At 45.7% G+C, this 25,469-nt stretch overlaps 1 protein-coding gene and 1 long non-coding RNA gene across 3 annotated transcripts in view; one reads left to right on the forward strand and one right to left on the reverse strand.

Moving 5' to 3' along the window:
* Window positions 1-2,151, forward strand: part of HARBI1 (harbinger transposase derived 1) — a 30,706-nt gene extending 28,555 nt beyond the window's left edge. For both annotated transcript variants that reach the window (XM_030200871.1, XM_030200872.1), the window contains exon 3: window positions 707-2,151. In XM_030200871.1, coding sequence (XP_030056731.1) covers window positions 707-1,083 — 377 coding nt within the window. In that variant the 3' untranslated portion in view covers window positions 1,084-2,151. The remainder of the gene's footprint in view (window positions 1-706) is intronic.
* The window catches only part of LOC115468836, a 45,610-nt gene that overhangs the window by 646 nt on the left and 19,495 nt on the right, over window positions 1-25,469 (reverse strand). The window contains exon 2 of the long non-coding RNA XR_003941925.1: window positions 19,258-19,411. This is a non-coding gene — a long non-coding RNA (uncharacterized LOC115468836). The remainder of the gene's footprint in view (window positions 1-19,257; window positions 19,412-25,469) is intronic.

A 25,469-nucleotide genomic window follows, 5' to 3' on the forward strand; every position in this document is an offset into this window, starting at 1 on the left:
GGGGAGTGTCATATCAAGTAAGTATGGAAGATGGACTGAATGAAAGAATAGGAAAGAGAGATAGGGCCATTGGGATGTTTTGGGAGGGGATGAGAGTGGAAGATGGAAAGCTGGTAGGTGAGACGCGAAGAAGGAAACTGAGGATTAGAGGGCAAGAGCAGGGGATGAAACGGAAAGGAGATACAGAAAACAATTTAGGAGAAGACTGACACAAGGTAAGTAGAAAACACTGGGACTAGCTCAGTTGGAAAAATGATATGCCCAGACAACAAAGGTAGAAAAAACATTAACACTTTTTAAGGACTGGAATTTGTCTGCTTTGGGAATGTACATCTTTTCTATTTTTGTATTTTTCAGTTCATAGAGTATAAACATGAATCAGTTTTGGTTTTTATCTTCAGTTATGTCTGAGACTGTGAACTTTTCTTTTGGAAATGGGGCATGAGCAGTCCTAATACCTTTTGTTGAATTGACAGAGTCATAGGCAGGGGTAGGACAATGTCTATACCTTTTTGTTGAGATTTCTAGAGATCCAAGTGTGGTCAGTGACCTTGTTTTTATTTTGGTATCTCAGCATAGGCAATGTTTGCTTTGATTATGCAGTACTATTAGAGGGTCAAACTAGGGAGACAAAAGTTTCAAAGTTCAATATAAAATGGATTATATATCAGTTCTAATAAAAGTTTTGTTTCCGTTCTTTTTACAGCTGATTCTGCCTTTTTCCTTCGCACTTGGCTGATGACCCCTCTTCATGTCCCTGAGACCCCTGCGGAAAACCGTTACAATATGGCGCACTCTGCAACACACAGTGTGATAGAACAGACCTTCCAAGCTATTCGGTCTCGTTTCCGCTGCCTGGATGGGACAAAAGGCACTCTTCAGTATTCTCCAGAAAAGTGCAGCCACATCATCCTAGCATGCTGTGTGCTATACAATATTGCTTTAGAACAAGGACTGGACCTGTGCTGCTCCCCTACAATAGGAAACATAGAGCAGCCAGAGGAAGCATATGAACAAATGGAATCTCTGGACTCTGAGGCTTATTGCACCCGCCAGGAACTGTTGCTCACTCACTTCAGCTAGGAGAATCAGCTCAGGAAATGGGACCCCTGCTCTTACCTCTGCTCTTAGGTTTCACAGTCCAAGGTGTGTCCAAGGAAATAAGCAGACAACACATATAAGTGTGAAAAGTCATAATAACTGAACTTGGATTCAGGGAAACTGTCCCACAACTGCAAAAACCAGTAGCCTTACCAGAGAGAAGTCTCCGCCTTTGTTTCTAGCTAAGCAGCTTTTATTAGCTAATTTCAGCATACAGATTCAGTCATTGGCATGATAACAATTGGCAAGTAATACACTTATTTCCCCTTTATCAGGTCCTGTCTGCTACATCAAAAAGTTACACCATATCTTTTTGGCTCACACTCTTCCTTCATGTTTCACATAACTTTTCCTAGGTCTATTTCATATAGATTCAAGGCCATAACTAGAATATTAGGTTACAGCAGATAAGCATTCTTAATTACACATGTATGGTTCTCTCCTTGAGAGAAACTAAACAATTTTCCCTCATTATCTGACTGACTTTCCAGTTTCCCCTTAATCCCTACCTGACTCCAAAAGTTGAGTTTACCCTGGTCCCTTTCAGTGGGCCACAAAAGGACCTCTGCCTATGTAGAGACACCTACCCACATTCTATCAAGATTTAGAATAATTATTTAATAGACATTTAGGCCCACTTGCTTTTAAAATTCTGTTCCACTGGATATTTAGATATGCTTTTATTCATTTTTCATTAGAACAACTCATTATATGGTTAACGTCTTTGGTGTTTTCTTTTAAGATATGCTGTCTGCTTGTAATTTTTTTTTTTTGAAAACTTTTGTATAGGCCACCCAAACTAGTGAACCAAAAAATTAAAATGAAATCCAACCTATATATATTAAACATATAAAACATCAATGTTAATCATATTTTTAAAAAATCAGTTAAAAATTGCTAATTCTATCTTTCTTTAAACTGTACACCATAAGAAGGGAAATCATCTTGCTATATCTACATCCCAACATTAAACTTTTGGAGACATTTAGAAGCAGGCAGTTATCTGAATATATAGTAGAGGAGTGTGGTAGCCGTGTTAGTCCACTCTTAAGGTTATCAATAAAAATCAAACAAAATAAAACATGGAAAAGAAATAAGATGATACCTTTTTTTTATTGGACATAACTTAATACATTTCTTGATTAGCTTTCGAAGGTTGCCCTTCTTCGTCAGATCGGAAATAAGCAAATAGAAAATTTTTGTTTACATTACTTTACAATTTGGCTGTAGAGCTAAACACAGTACTGGAAATTACATTACAATTTGGCTTTAAATCTAAACACAGTACCGGAATTTTGTTTTTAACAATGATCTCAGAGATAAGGAAATCTTTAAGTAAGGGCATATGGATCATTTTATTACAGTATGATATATCTGCCGCATTTGATTCTGTGGGTTATGACCTGTTGCTGCAGAGATTAAGTGAATTTGGGTTAGTAGGATCTGTTTTGAGTTGGTTTAAAGATTTCTTGCTTAATCAAAGTTATTGTGTTCGGAAAGACAGCAAATTTTCTCAAAAGTTGGCTTTCGACTTGTGGTGTACCCTAGGGCTCACCCTTATCGCCCATAGCCAGCTTAAGGCTAATTAAACAGCCAGGAATAGCCCTGAATATTGGATGGAATGTGCATATTGGTTATTGAGATGGAAGAAAAACAAAGACAGTAGACAACTATTATGGCAGAGGAGAATTTATTGAGAATGATAACCCAATGTGGCCACTTTTTGGCAGATCAAGTTTATTAAGAACTTAAGTACATAAGTATTGCCATACTGAGACAGACCAAAGGTCCATCAAGTCCAGCATCCTGTCTCCAACAGTGGCCAATCCAGGTTACAAGTACCTGGCAAGATTATTATTATTTTATTATTTATTGCATTTGTATCCCACATTCCCCCACCTATTTGCAGGCTCAATGTGGCTTACATAGATTTGATAACATTGTCATAACAGGATATCGGATACAATTAGTAATGTGTAGCGCTTAGGAAGGGGTGAGGGAAGAGAGTTGTTAGGGTATTTATAGGAGGTGTGCGCTCATAGATCCCAAAAAAGTACAATACATTTTATGCTGCTTATCCTAGAAATAAGCAGTGGATTTTCCCCAAGTCCATTTTGGACTTTTGTTTTAGGAAGCTAACCAAACCTTTCTTAAACCCCACTAAGCTAACTGCTCTTACTACAACAAATTCCAGAGTTTGTTTACACGTTGAGTGAAGAAATATTTTCTCCAATTCGTTTTAAATTTACTACTTTGTAGCTTCATTGCGTGCCCCCTAGTCTTTTTGGAAAGAGGAAACAAGTGATTCACGTCTACCCGTTCCACTCATTTTATAGACTTCTATCATATCTCCCCTTAGCTGTCTTTTTTCCAAGCTGAAAAGCCCTAGCTGCTTTAGCCTTTCCTCATAGGGAAGTCATCCCATTCCCTTTTTCTTTTTTGTCACCCTTCTATGTACCTTTTCGAATTCCACTATATCTTTTTTTGAGATGTGGTGACCAGAATGGCACACAATATTTGAGGTGCGATCGCACCATGGAGCGATACAAAGGCATTATAATGTCCTCATTTTTGTTTTCTCGTCCTTTCCTAATAATACCTAATATTCTATTTGCCTTCTTAGCCGCCGCCACACACTGAGCAGAGGGTTTCAACGTATCATCAACAATGACACCTAGATCCCTTTCTTGGTCGGTAACTCCTTATGTGGAACCGTGCATTACATAGCTATAGTTCAGGTTCCTCTTTCCCACATGCATCACTTTGCACTTGCTCACATTTGGATGCCCAGTCTCCCTATCGGCGAAGCTAACTAAACAGTTTACAGATTCATATAAGGAGAGAGAAGAGAAAGACGACGACAACACATAATGAAGGGGGAAAGAGGGAGAACTACAATAATAATAGCATAAAGAAGCAGGGAAACATTGGGAGAGGGAGTAATCTCGGACGCAAGTGGTGCCAGGGCCTATGTATAAGGTAGCTAAGGATAATGGAACGCCTCCAAAAAGAGTTAGGTTTTAAGTTCAGTCTTAAACTGTTCCAAAGAAGTTTGTGATCATACGTGCTCCGAAAGCTGGTTCAAGAGCACTAGGCTTGAACAAAGAAGACAGAATTTCTAATTCTGGAGTGAACAATGTCTTGAATTGTAGGGATAATGAAGCGGTACTGGGTAGAGGAATGAAGGAATCGAGCTGGGACACAGAGAGATAACAGACAAGAAATGAGGGGTCCCAACTGGACATTATTTAATGGCTGCATCAGAAGTAAGTTCTAAAAATGAATAGACAAATATAAATATATTAATAAATATAGACATAAAAATGATGAATCATATGAAACCACATGTAGATAAAAATATATTACAAACATATCTCTCTATATAAAACGCACCTCCAACGTTCTATGAAGCCTCAACAACTCCGAACGTTCCACATGCATGGTGGTGAAACCCGAAATTCACCCATGCCTGATTGCCCCGCCCACGCGTCAAACGCAATGACGTCGAGGGCGGAGCAATCACACACAACAAATCGGATCGCCGAAAACCAGCAAAACAAACCGTTGCTAAGCGAAACGTCACCAAAGACGCATCGCGGACCAACCCAGCTATGGAGAAACAAGAGATAAGCAGAGACAAGGAGACTAAAGGTGGAGAGAAACAATGGACTCCCCCACCCACTTCCTACAATCAAGGAAACCATCGCAAGCAGGTACTTCCAAGAACCGATTGAGAGGAATGGTTGCGGGGGGAACAAGGGGAGACAGCAGAATCCCAGCCACATCAACACCTTCGCCACCCCCCTTTCACTGGAAATTCAGAGCGGTTGCAACAAGCTCCTCACCAATACCAGCGAAAGTGCACAGTTACAGCAACCAGAATGCCCCGCACCCCCGGGACTGCACACACACACCTACACCCCCCCCCCCCCCCCCCCCCGGGCCAGAAAAACGAGATGATAGCGGAGAGGCGCAACTACGAGGAAACCAGAGAAGAGCAGAGTTCTGGAGACTAAAGAAAAGTTGTTTCTAACAGCATTCAGCAAAGCCAGATGTTCTTATATTATTACATAAAAGAACATCTTATAAGGCATTTGTGAGTTTAGCACGAAACCACTCCTTCAAACTTAGACACCCACAAAGCTACGAGAGAAGTAGCATCAGTGAGGGTGCATCATGGGGAGTGATTGGCGAGGGGGGGGGGGGACTTCAGAGCTTCTTATTTATTTAAGGTGGACCTACATCAACTTACTTGTACTGACCCCATGCAAGCTGGCATACCATATATCACAGAGCCTGTGGTGCATTAACTGTCACTCACATACACACTTGCACACCCTCATTCTCACACACACTCTCTCTCTCACAGACACACTCCCACCCAGACTCACTCTCTCTCTGACACACACACACACACTGTCACAAACACAGTCACACACACACACTTGCACATTCACTCACACAGACACTCTCTCTAACATACACACTCAGCAGAAAACCTTGCTAGCGCCTGTTTCATTTGAGCCAGAAACGGGCCTTTTTCACTAGTCTATAATAGAAACTGTTAAAAAGTGGATAAAATAACAGATGGAAAGCCATACTGGTGAACCAATTAATATCACAGATAAAACCATACAATTCCTTGTCAGCCCTCCAGACCAGTCCAGCTGCTGATGTGTGGGTTATGCTTACCTACCAGCAGAAGGAAACTGAGAACACAATTTCTAAACCTGTACAATAGCCTTGTGCCACCCCTCAGCAAGCCAGTATATTCTCAGTCTCCAGCAAGCTGCAGCAAGTATGGTAGGCCTGAAGGGGGGCATGTCTTTCGGGTGGTTTTTCCTCTTTGGGTGAACACATACCTTGGATACGATTGGGTTTTTTTTTAAACAGCAGCCAATGCCAAGGTGGCCCACTTTTTCAGTCACAGGAGAGACCCTCTCGCAGAGAGTCGGGATGCACTGGTACAGGTGTGGCCGAAGGGGGCTGCTATGTGTTCCCTCCTTGGCCGCTGATAAGCCGGGTCATTCAAAGGATAGAGTGACGTTCCGGTCCAGTGATTCTGGTTGCTCCAGATTAGCCTCGTTGGCAGTGGTACAGAGATCTGGTCCACCTGGCAGTGGGGGTCTCTTGCTTCCCCTTTGAGGCATGAACTGACTTCTGCTGCAGGGACCCACAGTCATTCCAGACCCGTCTCCGTTCTCGCGTACAGCCTGGCCCTTGAGAGAGGGCATGGTTGTGAAAGAGAGGCTACTCATCGGCAGTGATATCCACTATATCAGTTCTCGTAGGCTGTCTACCTCTCTAGCTTATGTAAGGGTATGGAGAATTTTTGAGGCCTGGTGTCAGGACAAAGGGGTGAGGTCTCTTCAGGCTTTGGTAGCAGAGATTATTTTCTTCGGGGTGATCTAGAGAGAGGTTTGGCCCTGTCATCCCTAAAAGTGCAGGTGGTGGTGTTGGCCTTGGGGTCCTATTGGAGTTAAGCCCTTGGCTTCCTTGCCGGATGTGGGACGTTTCTTGAGGAGGGTAAAACTTCTGCATCATCGTCATCTGGTTTTTCCGCAATGGGACTTCAATTTGGGGTTTTTTACTAACTTGAAAAAAGTGACGGTCAAAACCAGAAGGATGCCTGGTGCATATATAGATGAATGGCCAGCAGGAAAAAAGATGTGATAATGCCTTATATAAGTCTCTAGTGAGGCCCATTTAGAATACTGTATGCAATTCTGGAGATCGCACCTTTACAAAGATATAAACAGGATGGAGTCAGTCCAGAGAGTGGCTACAAATTGGTCAGTGGTCCCTGTCATAAAGCATGTGAGGGCAGACTTATAGGCCTCAATATGTATACTCTGGAAGAAAGGAGGGAGAGAGGGGATATGATAGAGACATTTAAATATCGCTGTAGCATTAGAAATTGAGGTGTTAGGCTCAGGAGTAATCTAAGGAAATATTTTTGTACGGAAAGGGTGGTGGATGCGTGGAGTAGCCTCCTATGGAGAAAGACTAAGACTAAGAATTAAGAAAGCGTGGGACAGGCACTTGGGATCCCTTAGGGAGAGGAGGAGAGTGAATTGCTGCGGATGGGCAGACTGGATGGGCGATATTGGTGAACTGTGGAGAACTCCACAAGTGGGTATCTAGGAAAAAGAACAAACTTTGTTTTAATCTGATAAGAACGATGAACCTCTTACTAACCCATGAGGCTCATTTTCTAAGCACTCAGACTTACAAAGTTCCATAGTAACCTATAGAATTAGTCTGTTCTTTGAAAATACACTTCCATGTATACCATAATGACTTAGTAAATTCAACAGGATTTCGTGATGCACCAAATCAAATGTTGACAAATCAAATTGCATTAAAAGAGCCCCTTTTACCATGACTAATCTCTGATAGCAAGGTCCTCAGAACTGTTTCCGTGCTATAACCACATCTAAAACCAAATTAAGAGTCTTGTAAGATATTATAATGTTCTAAATATTCCTTCCATCACCTTAGTTGAGAGGTATAGATGCCAATGGTCTATAGCTACTTACGTCTTTAAAGAGGAATTAGGTGCTAGTATAATATGACCAATATTGAAAGGAAGAGAACCAGTGTTAAGCATGTATACCAGACAGTGGGTAGTTGTCCAAAGAACAGTAGAGAAGAGGAGTATTTTTTCAAATACATGGTAACTAAAGTTTCGGAAGGAGGAGTAAAAGAGGTAGTTTCTGACGCAATACATTATTTTCAGAAGAGATATCATCTAAATATGTTAACTGGACAAGGAATAAAGGCTTTTCTGATTTTATCAGCTTTACCCATAAAGAATAGGGCATGATCCTCAGCTGAAAGGGAAGAGTTATCAGTGGATAATAACTTTGTGTTGGTTAAGTTATTGAATACAATAAAAAATTTGACATCAAAACCTTCCTTTCTAATCAAATATGTAAAGTAGGATAACTAAACCTACTTAACTGTAGAGTTATAATTGTTTACTGCTGCTGTCCATTGCAATCTGTATTCCTCTGTCTGAAACTTTGACCATTTTCTTTTAGGTTTCTTCTTTTTCAAAAGCACTTCATTAAACCAATTTTGCCTCACTTTGTCAGGTCACTTTTTTTTAACCAGTGGTGTTATTTCATGTAAGACTTTTCTGCCGAGATCATTCCAGTTTAATAATAACAAATCAGCTTTTTATTCTAAACCTATCATCCACCCTACTCCAGAAAGTATTATCAGTTTTCTCTTGTAGTATAATGTATTAATACATATGTTTTTTCTTAAAATTTCTTTCCATTGAATTTTAAAATATGATTATCAGACCAAATGAACGAGTCCTAAAGTTGTTCAGACACCAAAACATTATCGGGTGTGAATTTTATATGCAAAGAGATATAACTGATGACTCTTTGTGTGATTGTGGATGGGGATAATATCATATTTAATGTGCTCTGAAAGGGATTTACTGTCTTGAACTTAGGATCAGTACTAAATGTAGATTCAAGTCCCCTAGTGTCATGTCCCCTACCTCAACGCAAGCAGCGTCCTCGGGCTACGCAGGGTCCTGTCGACACGCGCACTTGACTGGCACTGCCTGAGCCATGTTTGTGTAGTCCTTTCTGGGTTTGTTCAGAGAGCGGTGGTTGCAGGCTCCTTAATTGTTTTGTTTCCATGCGCCTGTTTTTCTCTCTCTCTCTTCCAGGCTCCTTGATTGCTTTGCTTCCAGTCACCTAGGTCTGCTCTTCCTCTGCCTGGCTTCCCTTGCTTCTCTCCTATTGGTCTTCTGGTTCCTCCTTTCCCTGCTCTTGTCCTATGGCTGTGCCCCTTCTCCCTGCTGATGTCAGACTCCATGCTTTGGCTTCTACTTTGGTAGGTGTTTCTAACTCTGTAGTCTGCTTCTTATCTACTGGTCTCTCGTTGCTGACTTTGCCTGTACCTGGATTACTCTACTACTACTACTACTTGCCTGCCTACTGACTTCCCTGTACCTGGATTACTCTCTTGCCTGCACCTGGATTACTCTCTTGACCTGTTGCCTGCCTTGCCAATACATTTATCACCCCGCTTCCAGCTCCATCCCGTAAGTCCTGCAGGCCGCCCGCACCTAGGGGCTCAATCTCTGGGGAACAGCGGTCAGCGCAGATGAAACCCGGGGTTGTCCAGCCGCCAAGCAGAACCTGGTCCGAGTACCGGGCTCAGCAGCGCTGTACTTGGTACAAGAACTCACAAGTCTGACACCTAGTAAGATAATATTGGCATATTCCTTGTCATCAAGCAGATGAAGCCATTACGTATGGGTTATGTCCATCAACCAGCAGGGGAGATAGAGAGCACTCAAACTTTCACAGTGCCCTCTTGGCCAGCTAGCTCCACTGCCTCTTCAGTATTCTCTATCTCCCTTAGCAGGGTGGCTGCAGCTTGTTCGAGCTCCAAAAAAATCTGCCGGGAGGTGGTTCCTGGCTTGCCAGTTGTTAACCGGGGTGTTGGAGGCTATAGCAGCTTCACTTTAAAGGCACATAGGTTAGCCCTTTCCCTGCCTTACCCATACCTCTGTGGATGTGGACATATTGCCTTGCTTTCCCTGTCCTTACCCACCAACAGTGGATGCAGGCATATAGGTTCGCCCTTTCCCTGCCTTTCCCACTCATCTGAGCCTCTGGAGTCTTCAGTACCTCTGCTTTCCTCACAGCTTAAAAAAAAAAAAAAAAAAGTCGCGTCGCGTTTTTAAACGCAGAGACACTGAAACAGAGGTTTTTGACCTGATTTTCAGCAGGATCGTAGTTGTACACTAGATCCTTTGAGGTAAGAGTGTTTTCCAACTCCTCCGGGGTGGGCCCGCGATTGGGGCGATTTTGGCACAAAACCGCCATTTTGGATTTTACCGCCATTTTTCGGCGATGGCTGCGGACAATGTAAAGCGCTGTTCCACTTGTGGCATGCGCAAATCAGCAGCAGGGCTCTGTAAATCGTGCTGTATTGGCGTAGGAGCCAGCCCGAGCATGGCGAGCGATGTTTCTTCCCGCTCTGAGCTGGCAGCGGGCGCCATTTTGCTTACACCGCATGGCGCGGCCTCCGTGGACACGGAGAGACCTGAGCCGGGTGGGGCACCTCGAGATGAGGTTATTTCAGGAGTGGCTAGCACCGGACAGGATTTGGGTGCCCAGGGTGAGATTTTCTCCCCGGATTTTGTGCTTTTGCTGCATAAAGCATACATGATGAAGAGCCCTTCCTCAAGGGTCGCCTGAGGCTCCTCTGATTGCCCCCCCCCCCCCCCCCCGATGGATTCTGGCCTGGGACTGCCCAGTGAGGCTTTTTTTCCCGGATGCTTGGCCTAAAGATAAGCGCAGAAGGGTTAATTCTCCTTCAGATTGTGGTGCACCTTTTTCCCCCCCGTGGTCGGGGTGTGAGGATTCGGAGAACTCTGACAGACGTTCTTGGTCTGAGGAACCAGAGTCAGGTGCGGATTTACCACAGGATCTGGATGATCCCTCCGCGGTGAGGATTTTCCACCGTGATGAGCTGCCAGCGCTTATTTCAGATACCCTGCAGGCCCTCTCGATTGAAGATCCTGACAGTGGCATGGCCGCCTCGGGTAATCCCAGGATGGCTAGTACCAAGACAGCTGCTCGGGCCTTCCCTTTGCATGCCTCCATCCTAGAGCTTGTTTCGGCTCAGTGGGCTGACCCCGAGGGACCTTTGAGAGTTTCCAGGGCTATGGGGCAGTTATACCCTCTGCGTGAGGGACATATGGCTCGTTTTCAAATGCCTACAGTGGATGCCCTAGTCACTGCGGTGACAAAGAGAACTACCCTCCCTGTTGAAGGAGGTGTTGCCCTGAAGGATGTTCAAGACCGTAGGCTGGAAACAGCGTTGAAACGGTCCTTTGAAATTGCAGGTCTCACTGTTCGGGCGTCTGCATGCAGCTGTTATGCTGTGAGAGCCTGCCTAGCTTGGCTGCAACAGGCAGTGGCTCAGCCCGGAGATGGAGCGGAGCCCTTCTTGGATGTGGCTCCGCGGATGGAGGTGGCCTTGTCCTTTCTGGCTGATGCCCTTTATGACCTTGTCAGAGCTTCGGCTAAACAAATGGCAGTAGCAGTGGCGGCTCGCCGTCGTCTGTGGCTACGACACTGGGCAGCGGACATGGCCTCTAAGCAAAGGTTGGTGAAGTTGCCTTTTCAAGGACTTCTCCTATTTGGTGAGGAGTTAGAGAAAATTGTGAAAGGCCTGGGTGATCCAAAACCCCAGCGCTTGCCCGAAGATAGGCAGAGGACTTCCTCTAAGGGCCAGGCGGTCCACTCCTCGTACAGACCTCGCTTCCGTGAAGCTAGAAGGTACCGCCTGGGGCGTTCTGCTGGGTTCACTTCACTTGCCTGTGGTCAGCAGAGGAACTCCTTTCGCTCGGACAAGCGTTCCGCAGCCGGTGGCTCAAGACCAGGAGTTCAGGGGCAACCCTGGGAAGGCGGTAGAACGAGAGGACATGAAATGAGATTGAAGGGGGGCAGACTCAGGAAAGATGTCAGGAAGTATTTTTTCACGGAGAGGGTGGTGAACGCTTGGAATGCCCTCCCGCGGGAGGTGGTGGAGATGAAAACGGTAACGGAGTTCAAACATGCGTGGGATATGCATAGAGGAATCCTGTGCAGAAGGAATGGATCCTCAGAAGCTTAGCTGAAATTGGGTGGCGGAGCAGGTGGGGGAAAGAGGGGGTGGTGGTTGGGAAGCGAGGATAGGGGAGGGCAGACATACGGTCTGTACCAGAGCCGGTGCTGGGAGGCGGGACTGGTGATTGGGAGGCGGGAAATACTGCTGGGCAGACTTATATGGTCTGTGCCCTGAAAAGGACAGGTACAAATTCAAGGTAAGGTATACACATATGAGTTTGTCTTGGGCAGACTGGATGGACCATGCAGGTCTTTTTTCTGCCGTCATCTACTATGTTACTATGGTGCGCCGGCCCTCTCCTCGATGCCTGTCATCGGAGGACGGCTTTCCCTCTTTGTCGAGGAGTGGGCCAAGATTTCCTCAGATCAGTGGGTTCTGGACCTGATCAGAGATGGATACAGAATAGAATTCAACGCCCCAGTAAGAGACGTGTTTGTGGAGTCCCGATGCGGTTCTGCCGTCAAACGGGCGGCGGTGGAGGAGACTTTACAAGGTCTGATTCAGTTAGGGGCTGTGACCCCGGTGCCTCCCGCCGAGCAAGGCTGCGGCCGATACTCCATCTACTTTGTGGTGCCGCGAAAAGGTGGGTCCTTTCGCCCTATTCTGGACTTAAAAGAAGTGAACAAGTCCCTGAGAGTGCAACATTTCCACATGGAATCCCTGCGCTCCGTCATTGCGGCGGTTCAGCCAGGAGAGTTTCTCATGTCTCTAGACCTGAAAGAAGCTTACTCGCACATACCGATTTGGCCCCCGCACCAGAAGTTTCTGAGGTTTGCGGTGTTGGGAAAACATTTCCAGTTCAGGGCCTTGCCTTTTGGCCTCGCCACAGCTCCCCGAACCTTTTCGAAGGTAATGGTGGTAGTAGCTGCTTTTCTCAGGCGAGAAGGTATCAGGGTTCACCCGTACCTAGACAACTGGCTCATCAGAGCAGACTCTGCAACAGAGAGCTTACAAGCTACAGCCAGAGTGGTCTCAGTACTGCAATCTCTAGGCTGGGTCGTCAATATGGCCAAAAGTCACCTGTCCCCTTCACAATCTCTAGAGTTTTTGGGGGCCAGGTTCGACACAGTCTCGGGCTATGTGTTCCTACCCGAGCTAAGGCGGTGCAAGCTTCAGAATCAGGTCCGTCTGCTCCTGAGGATGCCCCGCCTGCGAGCTTGGGACATTGTCCAGCTGCTGGGATCGATGACAGCCACGATGGAAGTGGTACCCTGGGCGAGAGCGCACCTGAGACCTCTACAGTATTCCCTACTCCGGAGATGGTCTCCTATTTCTCAGGATTACCAATGCAGACTTACTTGGCTCCCTGCGGCCCGTCTCAGCATGGAGTGGTGGCTCTCGGACAGCATGCTGCGGCGAGGAATGCCGCTGACGCTCCCCGTTTGGTGCCTAGTGGTAACAGATGCCAGCCTGAAGGGCTGGGGCGCACACTGCAAGGGGAAGCATGCCCAGGGTCTATGGACACCCGAGGAGTCGGAGTGGTCCATCAACTGCCTAGAGTTGAAAGCGGTGTTTCAGGCGCTTCTGGCCTTTCAAGTGACCCTGGAAGGATTGGCTGTCAGAGTGATGTCGGACAACACGACAACGGTGGCCTATATAAATCGACAAGGCAGAACAAGGTGCAGAGCACTAGCCGCGCAGGCCGAACTGATTTGCCACTGGGCCGAGCTGCATCTTCAGTGTCTGTCGGCAGCTCATATTGCAGGTCAGAGCAATGTGCAGGCCGATTATCTGAGCAGGCATCAGATCGATCCAGCAGAATGGAATCTGGCAGATGAAGTATTCCTGCAGATCTGTGCCAAATGGGGCAAGCCCGTGATGGATCTAATGGCGACAAGTGCCAATACCAAAGTCCCGTGCTTCTTCAGCAGACGGAGAGATCCTCGCTCGGCGGGGTTGGATGCCTTGGCTCAACCCTGGCCTCCGGGTCTACTTTATGTGTTTCCCCCATGGCCCTTGATAGGGCGCCTGCTCTTGCGGATTCGGCTGCACCCAGGAGAAGTGGTCCTCATCGCCCCGGATTGGCCAAGGAGACCTTGGTATGCAGACCTCCGACAGATGCTCCTGGAGGCTCCTCTGCCATTACCTCTGGTACCGAACCTGTTGACTCAGGGACCGGTAGCCATGGAGGACACCGGCCGCTTTGGTCTTACGGCATGGCTATTGAGAGGGCGCAATTGAGGGATAAAGGTTATTCCAATAAAGTTATTTCCACTCTCCTGCAAGCCCGCAAGCGGTCCACTTCCGTGGCTTATGCCAGGATTTGGTGCCTGTTTGAGTCTTGGTGTGCTTCCAGAGCCATTGTTCCAATGCGGGTTCCTGTCTCGCCGATTCTGGACTTTTTGCAGGAAGGTGTACAAAAAGGCTTGGCCTATAATTCCCTGCAGGTGCAGGTGGCAGCGTTGGCCTCCCTTCGTGGTAAGGTGGAAGGCGTGTCTTTGGCTGCTCACCCAGATGTGGCACGGTTTCTTAGAGGGGTGCTTCGGCTCCAACCTCCAGTGCGAGCACCCTGTCCAGCTTGGAACCTGGGGCTAGTTTTGAAAACCCTGCAGGCATCTCCTTTTGAGCCGCTTCGGCGAGCATCGGAGAAAGACTTGACACTGAAGGCCGTTTTTCTGGTGGCCATTACCTCGGCGAGACGGGTGTCAGAGCTCCAGGCGCTGTCCTGTAGAGACCCATTTCTGCAATTTTCAGAGTCTGGAGTCACGGTTCGGACCGTGCCTTCCTTTATGCCTAAGGTGGTTTCAGCCTTTCACTTAAACCAGCCTATTTTCTTGCCCTCTTTTTCAGAGGAAGAGTTTCCAGAATCCTTTGGGCAGCTGCACCTTTTGGATGTGCGCAGGACTCTGCTGCAGTATCTGCGAGTTACTAACTCTTTCAGGACTTCTGATCATCTGTTTGTTTTGCTATCCGGTTCTCGCAGAGGGTCTCCAGCGTCTAAAGCCACTATTGCCTGCTGGCTCAAAGAAACTATCTTTTCAGCTTATCTGCTGGCCGGCAGGGTTCCTCCTGTAGCCTTTAAGGCACATTCTACTAGAGCGATTTCTTCCTCTTGGGCTGAAACTGGAGCACTCTCTCTTCAAGAGATATGCAGTGCAGCAACATGGGCTTCTAAGCTCTCCTTTGCCCGACATTACAGGCTGGATGTGGCTGCCAGGAGGGATGCGCGTTTTGGTGCACAAGTGCTAGCGCGTGGTGTGGCTTGTTCCCACCCTATCTAGGGATTGCTTTGTTACATCCCATACGTAATGGCTTCATCTGCTTGATGACAAGGAAGGGAAAATTAGATTCTTACCTTGGTAATTTTCTTTCCTTTAGTCATAGCAGATGAAGCCATGAGCCCTCCCTGTATGATTGTCTGTATGCTGTGAATCTGTTTTTCAGGTTCTGTTCTAATTTCCTGAAGTTCCTTCCTTGGGAGAAAGTTGGAAAACAATCTTCAGGATTCATGTTCAGTTTAAATTTAGGAGGATGTGTTCATTCCCTCCAGCATGTTTTTTTTTGGGGAGGCGCATGTGTTCCCCTCCAGTTCTATAAATAGGAGGATGAGTTCATTCCCTCCAGTGTGGGGAGGATGTGTGATTCCCTCCAGGAGGCGCGGGTGTTCCCCTCCACTTATACAATAAGGAGGATGAGTTTATTCCCTCCAGGAGGATGTGCATTCCCTCCTTTATGAGTTCATGCCCTTGTGATGGGCCATCGTTCGCTGTGAGGAAAGCTCTTGTGATTCCCATTGCGGTTTGCCATACTGCTTTGGAAGCTTCAAATACTGAAGAGGCAGTGGAGCTAGCTGGCCAAGAGGGCACTGTGAAAGTTTGAGTGCTCTCTATCTCCCCTGCTGGTTGATGGACATAACCCATACGTAATGGCTTCATCTGCTATGACTAAAGGAAAGAAAATTACCAAGGTAAGAACCTAATTTTCCCTTCCATATTAACTACTGCTATAAAATCCATAAAGTTCTCATGAGCAATTTTCTATTTTCCTAGTGGACAATAAAATAGGATACAGCACAGTGAATCTTCCAAAGAGTCATCATGAATATACAGGATAACGTCTCTAATGAAAATTACATAAAAGCTTCATCTGAACATTCAGAAATAACTATGGATTAATGCTATGCCCCCTCCCTTCCTTATTTCCCTGGGTTGGTTAATCATCTTTTAAAATCGCTTCATTGGTTGCCAATGACATTTAGTACCAAAATCTTAAAACATACTCTAATCTATCAATGAATTTATGCAAATGTTCCAGCATATGTTTTTTTTTTTGTTTAGTTTTTTTAAAGATGTTGAATATTTACCAGCCAACTCGATTGCTGCACTCTGAAGTAATGCGGCAATTAGTTCTACCATCTGTCACAGTGTATCGTTATGCAGAGACTCGTGCCCGTGCATTTTTAATAGCTATGGAATAAACTTCCAGGTACTCTGAGATGTTGTGCAAATGCTCATCAGTTTGAGATACTTAAAAGTTTACTATTTTGTGAAAGCATTTTTAGAATGAGTGTGGTAAGCATTAGTCACTGCCATTTGGACTTTCTGGAACATTATGTTGATTGTAAGTTTTTATGGTCTGGTCACTGATAACAGGATCATTAGAAAGTTGTAGCCAGGCCTGGGTGTTCTTCCACTATTTAGTTCTTAATTGTACTTGCTTTGTTTACTACAGATCTGGCATTAATATAATAAACTGGTTTAGGCAAATAAGGTGAACTAACTTGTATATGCCCTAGTCTGGTCAACTGGCGTGCAAAAGAGCAATGTTTCAAGTTTTTAAATCTGTTGTGTTAATTCTTCCGTGTCATTCGTGATGATACTACTTCAATTAAATTTGGCATAACCAACTCACAGTCAAGTAAAGCATTATGACTGTGAGCTACATGTTACATTTTTGGATGACCTAAGCCATGATAGTCACAAAATTATCTCACCGCAATAAGAACTTAAAGGAACCTACCCGCCTGCAGACTTCAGTGAAGTACCTACAATAAAATATCTGGTTAATACAGTACTACTACTACTACTACTACTATTTAGCATTTCTATAGCGCTACAAGGCATACGCAGCGCTGTACAAACATAGAAGAAAGACAGTCCCTGCTCAAAGAGCTTACAATCTAATAGACAAAAAATAAATAAAGTAAGCAAATCAAATCAATTAATGTGAACGGGAAGGAAGAGAGGAGGGTAGGTGGAGGCGAGTGGTTACAAGTGGTTACGAGTCAAAAGCAATGTTAAAGAGGTGGGTTTTCAGTCTAGATTTAAAGGTGGCCAAGGATGGGGCAAGACGTAGGGGCTCAGGAAGTTTATTCCAGGCGTAGGGTGCAGCGAGACAGAAGGCGCGAAGTCTGGAGTTGGCAGTACTGGAGAAGGGAACAGATAAGAAGGATTTATCCATGGAGCGGAGTGCACGGGAAGGGGTGTAGGGAAGGACGAGTGTGGAGAGATACTGGGGAGCAGCAGAGTGAGTACATTTATAGGTTAGTAGAAGAAGTTTGAACAGGATGCGAAAACGGATAGGGAGCCAGTGAAGGGTCTTGAGGAGAGGGGTAGTATGAGTAAAGCGACCCTGGCGGAAGATGAGACGGGCAGCAGAGTTTTGAACCGACTGGAGAGGGGAGAGGTGACTAAGTGGGAGGCCAGCAAGAAGCAGATTGCAGTAGTCTAAACGAGAGGTGACAAGGGTGTGGATGAGGGTTTTGGTAGAGTGCTCGGAAAGAAAGGGGCGGATTTTACGGATGTTGTAAAGAAAGAAACGACAGGTCTTGGCGGTCTGCTGGATATGAGCAGAGAAGGAGAGAGAAGAGTCAAAGATGACCCCAAGGTTTCGAGCTGAGGAGACAGGGAGAATGAGAGAGCCATCAACAGAAATAGAAAACGGGGGGAGCGGGGAGGTGGGTTTGGGGGGGAAAATGAGAAGCTCGGTTTTGGTCATATTTAATTTCAGGTGGCGTTGAGACATCCAGGCAGCAATGTCAGACAAGCACGCTGAAACTTTGGTTTGGATGCAAGGTGAGATATCAGGGGTAGAAAGGTAGATTTGGGAGTCATCAGCATAGAGGTGGTAGGAAAAGCCATGGGATGAGATTAATGAACCAAGGGAAGAAGTGTAGATAGAAAAGAGGAGGGGACCAAGAACAGAACCCTGGGGTACGCCGACAGGCAGAGGGATAGAAGTAGAAGAGGATCCACCAGAGTGAACACTAAAGGTGCGGAGGGAGAGGTAGGAAGAGAACCAGGAAAGGACAGAGCCCTGGAATCCAATATAATACAGTCCTACATAACATTACTAAAACATCTTCCAAATATAAAATCAAACTTAAAAATTGCACACAAGTTGTGTGTGGGATCAGTTTCTAGAGCTGAATAGTGAGGCTTCTTTTACCAGGAAAGATTATCTATCTTTCAACCAATTTTTTTCAATAAGGAGCTCAGTTTCTAAAAAAAAGTCGCCATCTGACAAAGTTACCCTCAAAGGGACGCAACTAAGGGGCAGGATACGCCCTTTTGATATGCCTCATTTTTTACTTTCTTTTCAGCTTGAATAGGTAGGAAGTGTTTGCACAGAATGGGTGGGGCCAAGCCACACCACTGGAGACTCATGCATATGAAAGATGGTAAGATAATAGCACTGTTGAAATAAGATGTTACCAACAGTCAGGATGAAAAGCGCAGCTCAGAAGGATAGTAGACAACAAAAAGCCTTCTGAAGCTTGGCATTCTTTTCAGCTTGAATAGGCAGGAAGTGATGGGCAGGCATGGCCAGGCCGCACCACTGGAGATGCTGCCATGCACAGTGAAAACTGGTAAGATAATAGTGCTGTATCTTGAGACATCTGAAGCCAGCTACTCCTGGGAACCGGTTTTCTTACCTCCTGTCAGGTAGGCAGGTGCTCTTTCCATTCCAGCTGGCTACACGTAGCCTGTGTCAGTTACACCAGCTACAGCAAAGAAGCTAACTACAAAAGTTTCCTATAAGCCACTAAAGCTGCATGGTGAGCAGCTCTAGGTGGAGTACCAGTGTGTCCTTGATCAGCCTATTTATGGTAGTGGTGACAGATGTATCGTGAATCTGTAACTTGGTAGAAAACTTTGTATAGGTAAGGCTGAACATCCTTTAAACTTCTGTCAAAACCATTATCCAATTCCATGTAAATATATAGTCAAATATGTTGTGTGAAATATATTTTTCAAACCTCCAGTCACCTTTATTAATAGTAAGAGGGATAGTAGTAGTAGTTCACATGTAGATGTTGTTTAAGATTTGTCTCTTTTGTAAAATGCTCCTGGCACGTTTTGTTTTATTGCTAACTTTTATTTCTTAATTTTCTGACCTGGTCTTCCTGCTAGTGTGCACTTGATAGATGCTATTGAGGTATTGTTCTGTTCAAGCGTATACTGTAATATGTAAATTGCATTAAACAAAATAATTGTCCACCTTTGACTGCATTTGCATCTGTGGCAGGTATTCATGTTGATCTTTTCACCAAGCTCTTTCCCTCACCTTTTTGCTGGCATATCTGCTGTTCTTACTTTAGTCAAGTTCCCATTAACTGACTTCATCCCTTGGGTGGTGTACACCATCATCTGAGAAAGGCAAACATTTATCTCCAGGGAAGTCTGTCCTAGTCCATCACCTCAATCTGCTACAGTGCATCCTAGAAAAAAAAGAAAAATGAATATTAAATTCAGACAGCAGAAATATATCCTAGTATAAACATTGCTCAATTTCCATTTAACTGCACAAATGACTATTAAATACCCAATTCAGCCTCTTTCTAAATGTTTGTCTTATGAATTTGTCACCATTATAGCTTATCTATATGAAGGCTGAAAAGCACTTCTGCTACATTTTTATTATATTTTGACAAATGTTAAAGAAATATGTTGCATGAAAAAGACTCATCTCCCTCATCAGAATAGCTATACTGGGTCAGACCAGTGGTCCATCTTGCCCAGTATCCTGCTTCCAACAGTGGCCAATCCAGGTCACAAGTGCCTGGCAGAAACCCAGTTAGTAGCATCATTCCATGTTATCAATTCCAGGGCAAGCAGTGGCTTCCCCTATGTCCATCTCAATAACAGACTATGGGCGTTTCCTCCAGGAGCTTGTCCAAATCTTTTTTTAAACCCAGATACGCTAACCACTGTTACTACATCCTCCAGCAGTGAGTTCCAGAGCTGAACTATTCTTTGAATGAAAAAATATTTCCTCCTATTTGTTTTACAAAGTATTACCATGTAATTTCATTGTTTCCCCTGATATTTTTACCTTTTGAAAGAGTGAAAAATTGATTCACTTCTAGCTGTTCTAAACCACTTGGAATTTTATATCCCTCCTTTATTAAGACTAATGATTCCCCCTAATGATTTTCCTTCTGCCTTAAAAACGTTCCTTTGTAGAGATTCCTATAACCTCTGTTCCTTGTATTTTTTTTATCACCCCTGAGTGATTTATTAAATTACAGCCACAACGTGTCCTGCAGTGAATTCATATTTCAGCTTACTGCTCTTCTCGCACTATTCTCTCCTATATTAAATGGAGTTCCATCTTCTTTCCCCCTTTCAACCCATCTTCTGTCTACCTTCTACTCTTTTTATATAATTAGATTTTCTTCTTGTTAGATCTACATTGTAAACCACTCTGAAGGCATCTGCCCCAGGGTGGTATATCAAAAATTTGACTAAACTGGAAGTGCTTCCATGGCCCTTTATATTTTCTATTAGTTTACATTCTGGTTTGGGTTTACTTAATGAGCATATTTGTAGATGAAGTGTTATAATGGGTTCCAGGACCTGTTTGCACAGATGGGGAAACTCTACCTTGAAGTCTCCCATAGCTTCTCTTAGTACTGTCATCAGATAAGAGGCAATGTTCTGTTGTGGATTAGGAATTGGTTGATAGAAAACTGGTTAAATGGTTAAATGGCCTATTCTTTCAGTGGAGAAGGGTGAATAGTGGAGTGCATCAGGGATCTGTGCTGGGACCGGCGCTATTTAACATATTTATTAATGATCTGGAAATGGGAATGACGAGTGAAATGATTGAATTTGCAGACAACACAAAACTATTCAAAGTTGTTAAAGACAGATGCAGCTTGTGAAAAATTGCAGGAAGACCTTAGGAAGTTGGAAGACTGGGCAGCCAACTAGCAGATGATATTTAATGTGAGCAAGTGCAAAGTGATGCACATTGGGAAAAATAATCCAATTCATAGTTATTTGATGCTAGGTTCCACCCTACAAGTCGGCACCCAAGAAAAAGATCTAGGTGTCATTATGGACAATACGCTGACATTTTTTTACCCAGTGTGTGGAGGTGGTCAAAAAAGCAACCAGAACACTAGGAATTATTAGTAAACTGATAGAAAATGACTAAGAATATTATAATGTTTTTTGTATCACTCCTTGAGTATTGGTGTGTAATTCTGGTCACCATATCTTAAAAAAAAAAAAAAAAAAAAGATCTAGCAGAATTAGAAAAGGTTCAAAGAAGGGCAACCAAAATGATTTAAGGAGTTGGAAGACCTCTCATATGAGGAAAGGCTTAAAAGGTTAGCACTCCAGCTTGGAAAAGAGGTGGCTGAGGGGGGATACAATAGAGGTCTACAAAATACTTAGTGGTGTAGAACAGGTAAAAGTAAATCGATTTTCTCTGAGGACAGGCAGGCTGCTTGTTCTCACTAATGGGTCGGCGTCCATGGCGGCCCAGGAACAGAGCATTTTTCCCAGTAAAATACACAAAGCTTTGTGACAGCTTCTGGAGCACAAGGGATTCGCACCGCGCATGCGCGGCCATCTTCCCGCCCGCAAGTGTCCGTTCCCGCCCGAGTTTTTCTTTTTCTGCGGAGGAGAGTGGCTGCGTGTCGGTCTCTCTCCCTCAGGCCCAGAGAAAGACTTTGGCGTCTTCGCGCTGTTTATTCGTGCTTTCTTTTTGTTTTAAGTTGCCTCTTTTGTCTTTTTTCCCTTAAAAACAAAACCTTATAATTCTTATTTTTTTCCTTTTTAAGTTTTATTTCGCTTTTGTTGCGGCCTTCTTAGGCCGCACGTACACAGTTCTCATTTTTATGCCCTCTTGGCACAATCGAGCCTTTTGATTTCGCCGCCGCGATTTTTCCACTCATGTCATTGAAGCCTCCTAGCCACTTCAAAAAGTGTGCTCGGTGCCAGCGGTCTATCTCGGGTACTGACCCGCACACGTGGTGCATCCAGTGCCTTGGGCCCGACCATCGCCCAGACGCTTGTAAGTTGTGTCTGAGCTTGAAAAAGTGGACATAGGTGTCGAGAAGAGCTCTTCGGGACCATCTTTTCGGAGCTCCAACTGATTCCTCGGCGTTGACATCGGTACCGCGGTCGGTTCGTCGATATCGGCACCGGGGATGGCATCGACATCGGAAGTGCAGGTAATGGCTGTCCGGACATCACCACTAGCTGGGAGTAGCAAGTCGTCGAGTGGGTCTCCACCTGTCTTGAAGGCTCCTGCTGGGCAGGCCCACCGGTTGGTCCCGGCCCCGAGGAGGCATGTGGATTCCATGTCCTCATCAATACCGAGGAGTACCAGTGACGTGCTTCGAGCGAAGGCGAAGAAGCATCGTCATCGGTGTCCTTCAAGGCACGGTACTTGTGGTCTTCCCTCTGCTCCTAATCCTTCACCAGAAAGAAGGCTTTCTCCCCCGGAGAGTCTTTCTTTCTCTTCATTTGTCCGGGAAATGTCTGTGGGCATTCCCTTCCCTGTGGTGTCTGTGGATGAGGTCCTTGACTATCCTTCGCCACCTAAGGAGTCATCCACTGACCCTCTGCATAATGTCTTTAAGGAGACATTGCTAAGGAACTGGATGAAACCACTATCTAATCCCACCATTCCCAAGAAAGCTGAGTCCCAGTATCGGATTCACGGAGAACCTGAGTTGATGAAGTCGCAATTACCTCACGACTCTATGGTTGTGGATTCCGCTCTCGAGAGCCAGGAGTTCTAGAGATTTTGCCTCGGCGCCCCCAGGACGAGAATCTAGAACCCTGCGCTGTTTTGGGAGGAAGGCCTATCAGTCCTCCATGCTCGTGTCCAAGATTCAGTCATACCAGCTCTACATGAGCATCCACATGCGGAACGATGTGAAGCAACTGGCGGACTTGGTAGACAAGCTCCCTCTGGAGCACGTCAGGCCTTTTCAGGAGGTGGTCAGGCAGCTGAAGGCGTGTTGTAAATTCCTGTCCAGGGATGCTTACGACTCTTTTGATGTTGCATCCAGGTCCGCTGGTCAAGGTATAGTGATGCGCAGACTCTCGTGGCTGCGTGCCTCTGACCTGGACAATAGAGTCCAGCAGCGGCTTGCGGATGTTCCTTGCCGGGGGGGATAATATTTTTGGCGAGAAAGTCTAAAATTTTTTCACCAAAGGTGGCCTCTCATAACCTCCAATCGGTGGGTTCTTCAAATAGTCCGGCTAGAATACTCCCTCAATTTGATCTACAAACCTCCAAATTGCCCACCGGGAGCTCAGTCCTTCAGCTTCCAGCACAGGCAGGTGCTTGCAGAGGAACTCTCCGCCCTTCTCAGCGCCAATGTGGTCGAGCCGTTCCACCAGGGCAAGAAGGGCTGGGATTCTATTCCAGGTACTTCCTTGTGCGAAAGAAAACGGGGGATGCGTCCCATCCTAGATCTAAGGGCCCTGAACAAATACTTGGTCCGAGAAAAGTTCGGGATGGTTTCCCTAGGCACCCTTCTTCCATGATTCAGAAAAACGATTGGCTATGCTCTCTGGACTTAAAGGATGCTTATACACACATCCCGATACTTCCAGCTCACAGGAAGTATCTTCGATTCCGTCTGGGAACACAGCACTTCCAGTATTGTGTGCTACCCTTTGGTCTCGCGTCTGCGCCCAGGGTCTTTACAAAATGCCTGGCAGTAGTTGCAGCGTTGCTACGTAGATTGGGAGTGCATGTATTCTCTTATCTCGATGCTTGCCTGGTGAAGACCACCTTGGAAGCAAGAGCTCTACAGTCCATGCAGATGACTGTTCAATTGCTGCAGCTACTCGGGTTTGTTATAAATTACTCAAAGGTCCCATCTTCTTCCAGTTCAAAAACTATAAATCATAGGAGCTCTGCTGGATTCACAGACGGCTCGTGCCTTCCCGAGGCGAGGGCAGACAATCTTCTGTCCCTAGTTTCCTTGGCCAAAGCGTCTCAGCAGATCACAGCTCGGCAGATGTTGAGACTTCTTGGCCACATGGCCTCCACAGTCTGTGTGACGCCCATGGCCTGCCTTCACATGAAATCTGCTCAATGGACCCTAGCTTCCCAGTGGTATCAAGCTGCAGGGAAGCTAGAGGATGCGATCCAATTGTCCACCGAATTTCACAATTCCCTTCGGTGGTGGACAATTCGATCCAATTTGACCTTGGGACGTCCCTTTCAAATTCCTCGGCCTCTAAAAGTGCTGACAACAGACGCATCTCTCCTGGAGTGGGGAGTGCATGTAGATGGGCTCCACACTCAAGGAGCTTGCTCCCTCCAGGAATCCAGTCTTCAGATCAATCTCCTGGAGTTGCGAGCGGTCTGGAACGCTCTAAAGACTTTCAGAGATCGGCTGTCCAAATTATTCAAATTCAGACACACAATCAGGTTGCCATGTACTACATCAACAAGCAGGGGGGCACCGGATCTCGCCCCCTGTGACGGGAAGCCGTCCAGATGTGGCTTTGTTCTCGCCGTTTCAGAATGTATCTCCAGGCCACGTATCTGGCAGGCGTAAACAACAGTCTGGCAGACAGGTTGAGCAGGATCATGCAACCTCACGAGTGGTCGCTCAACTCGCGCATAGTGCGCAAGATCTTCCAAGAGTGGGGCACCCCCTTGGCGGATCTTTTCACCACTCAGATCAATCACAAGGCCCCTCAGTTCTGTTCCAGACTTCAGGCCCACGACAGACTAGCGTCAGATACTTTTCTCCTTCACTGGGGGAACGGCCTTCTGTATGCGTATCCTCCCATACCTCTGGTGGGGAAGACTTTGCTGAAACTCAAGCAAGATCACGGAACCATGATTCTGATTGCTCCCTTTTGGCCGTGTCAGATTTGGTTCCCTCTTCTTTTGGACTTGTCCTCCGAATAACCGTGGAGATTGGAGTGTTGTCCAACCCTCATCACTCAGAATGAGGGGATGCTTCTGCATCCCAACCTCCAGTCTCTGGCTCTCACGGCCTGGATGTTGAGGGCATAGACTTCGCCTCCTTGGGTCTTTCTGAGGGTGTCTCCCGAGTCTTGCTTGCTTCCAGGAAAGATTCCACAAAGAGGTGTTACTCTTTCAAATGGAGGAGGTTTGCCGTCTGGTGTGACAGCAAGGCCCTAGCTCCTCTTTCTTGTCCTACACAGACCCTGCTTGAATACCTTCTACACTTGTCAGAGTCTGGTCTCAAGACCAACTCCGTAAGAGTTCATCTTAGTGCAATTAGTGCTTTTCATTATCGTGTAGAAGGTAAGCCTATCTCTGGACAGCCTTTAGTTGTTCGCTTCATGAGAGGTTTGCTTTTGTCAAAGCCCCCTGTCAAACCTCCACCAGTGTCATGGGATCTCAGTGTCATCCTCATCCAGCTGATGAACCCTCCTTTTGAGCCTCTGAATTCCTGCCATCTGAAGTACTTGACCTGTAAAGTCATTTTCTTGATGGTGGTTACTTCAGCTTTTAGAGTCAGTGTGCTTCAAGCCTTGGAAGTG

This window comes from Microcaecilia unicolor, chromosome 4 (assembly GCF_901765095.1).
Source record: "Microcaecilia unicolor chromosome 4, aMicUni1.1, whole genome shotgun sequence".
NCBI lineage: Eukaryota > Metazoa > Chordata > Amphibia > Gymnophiona > Siphonopidae > Microcaecilia > Microcaecilia unicolor.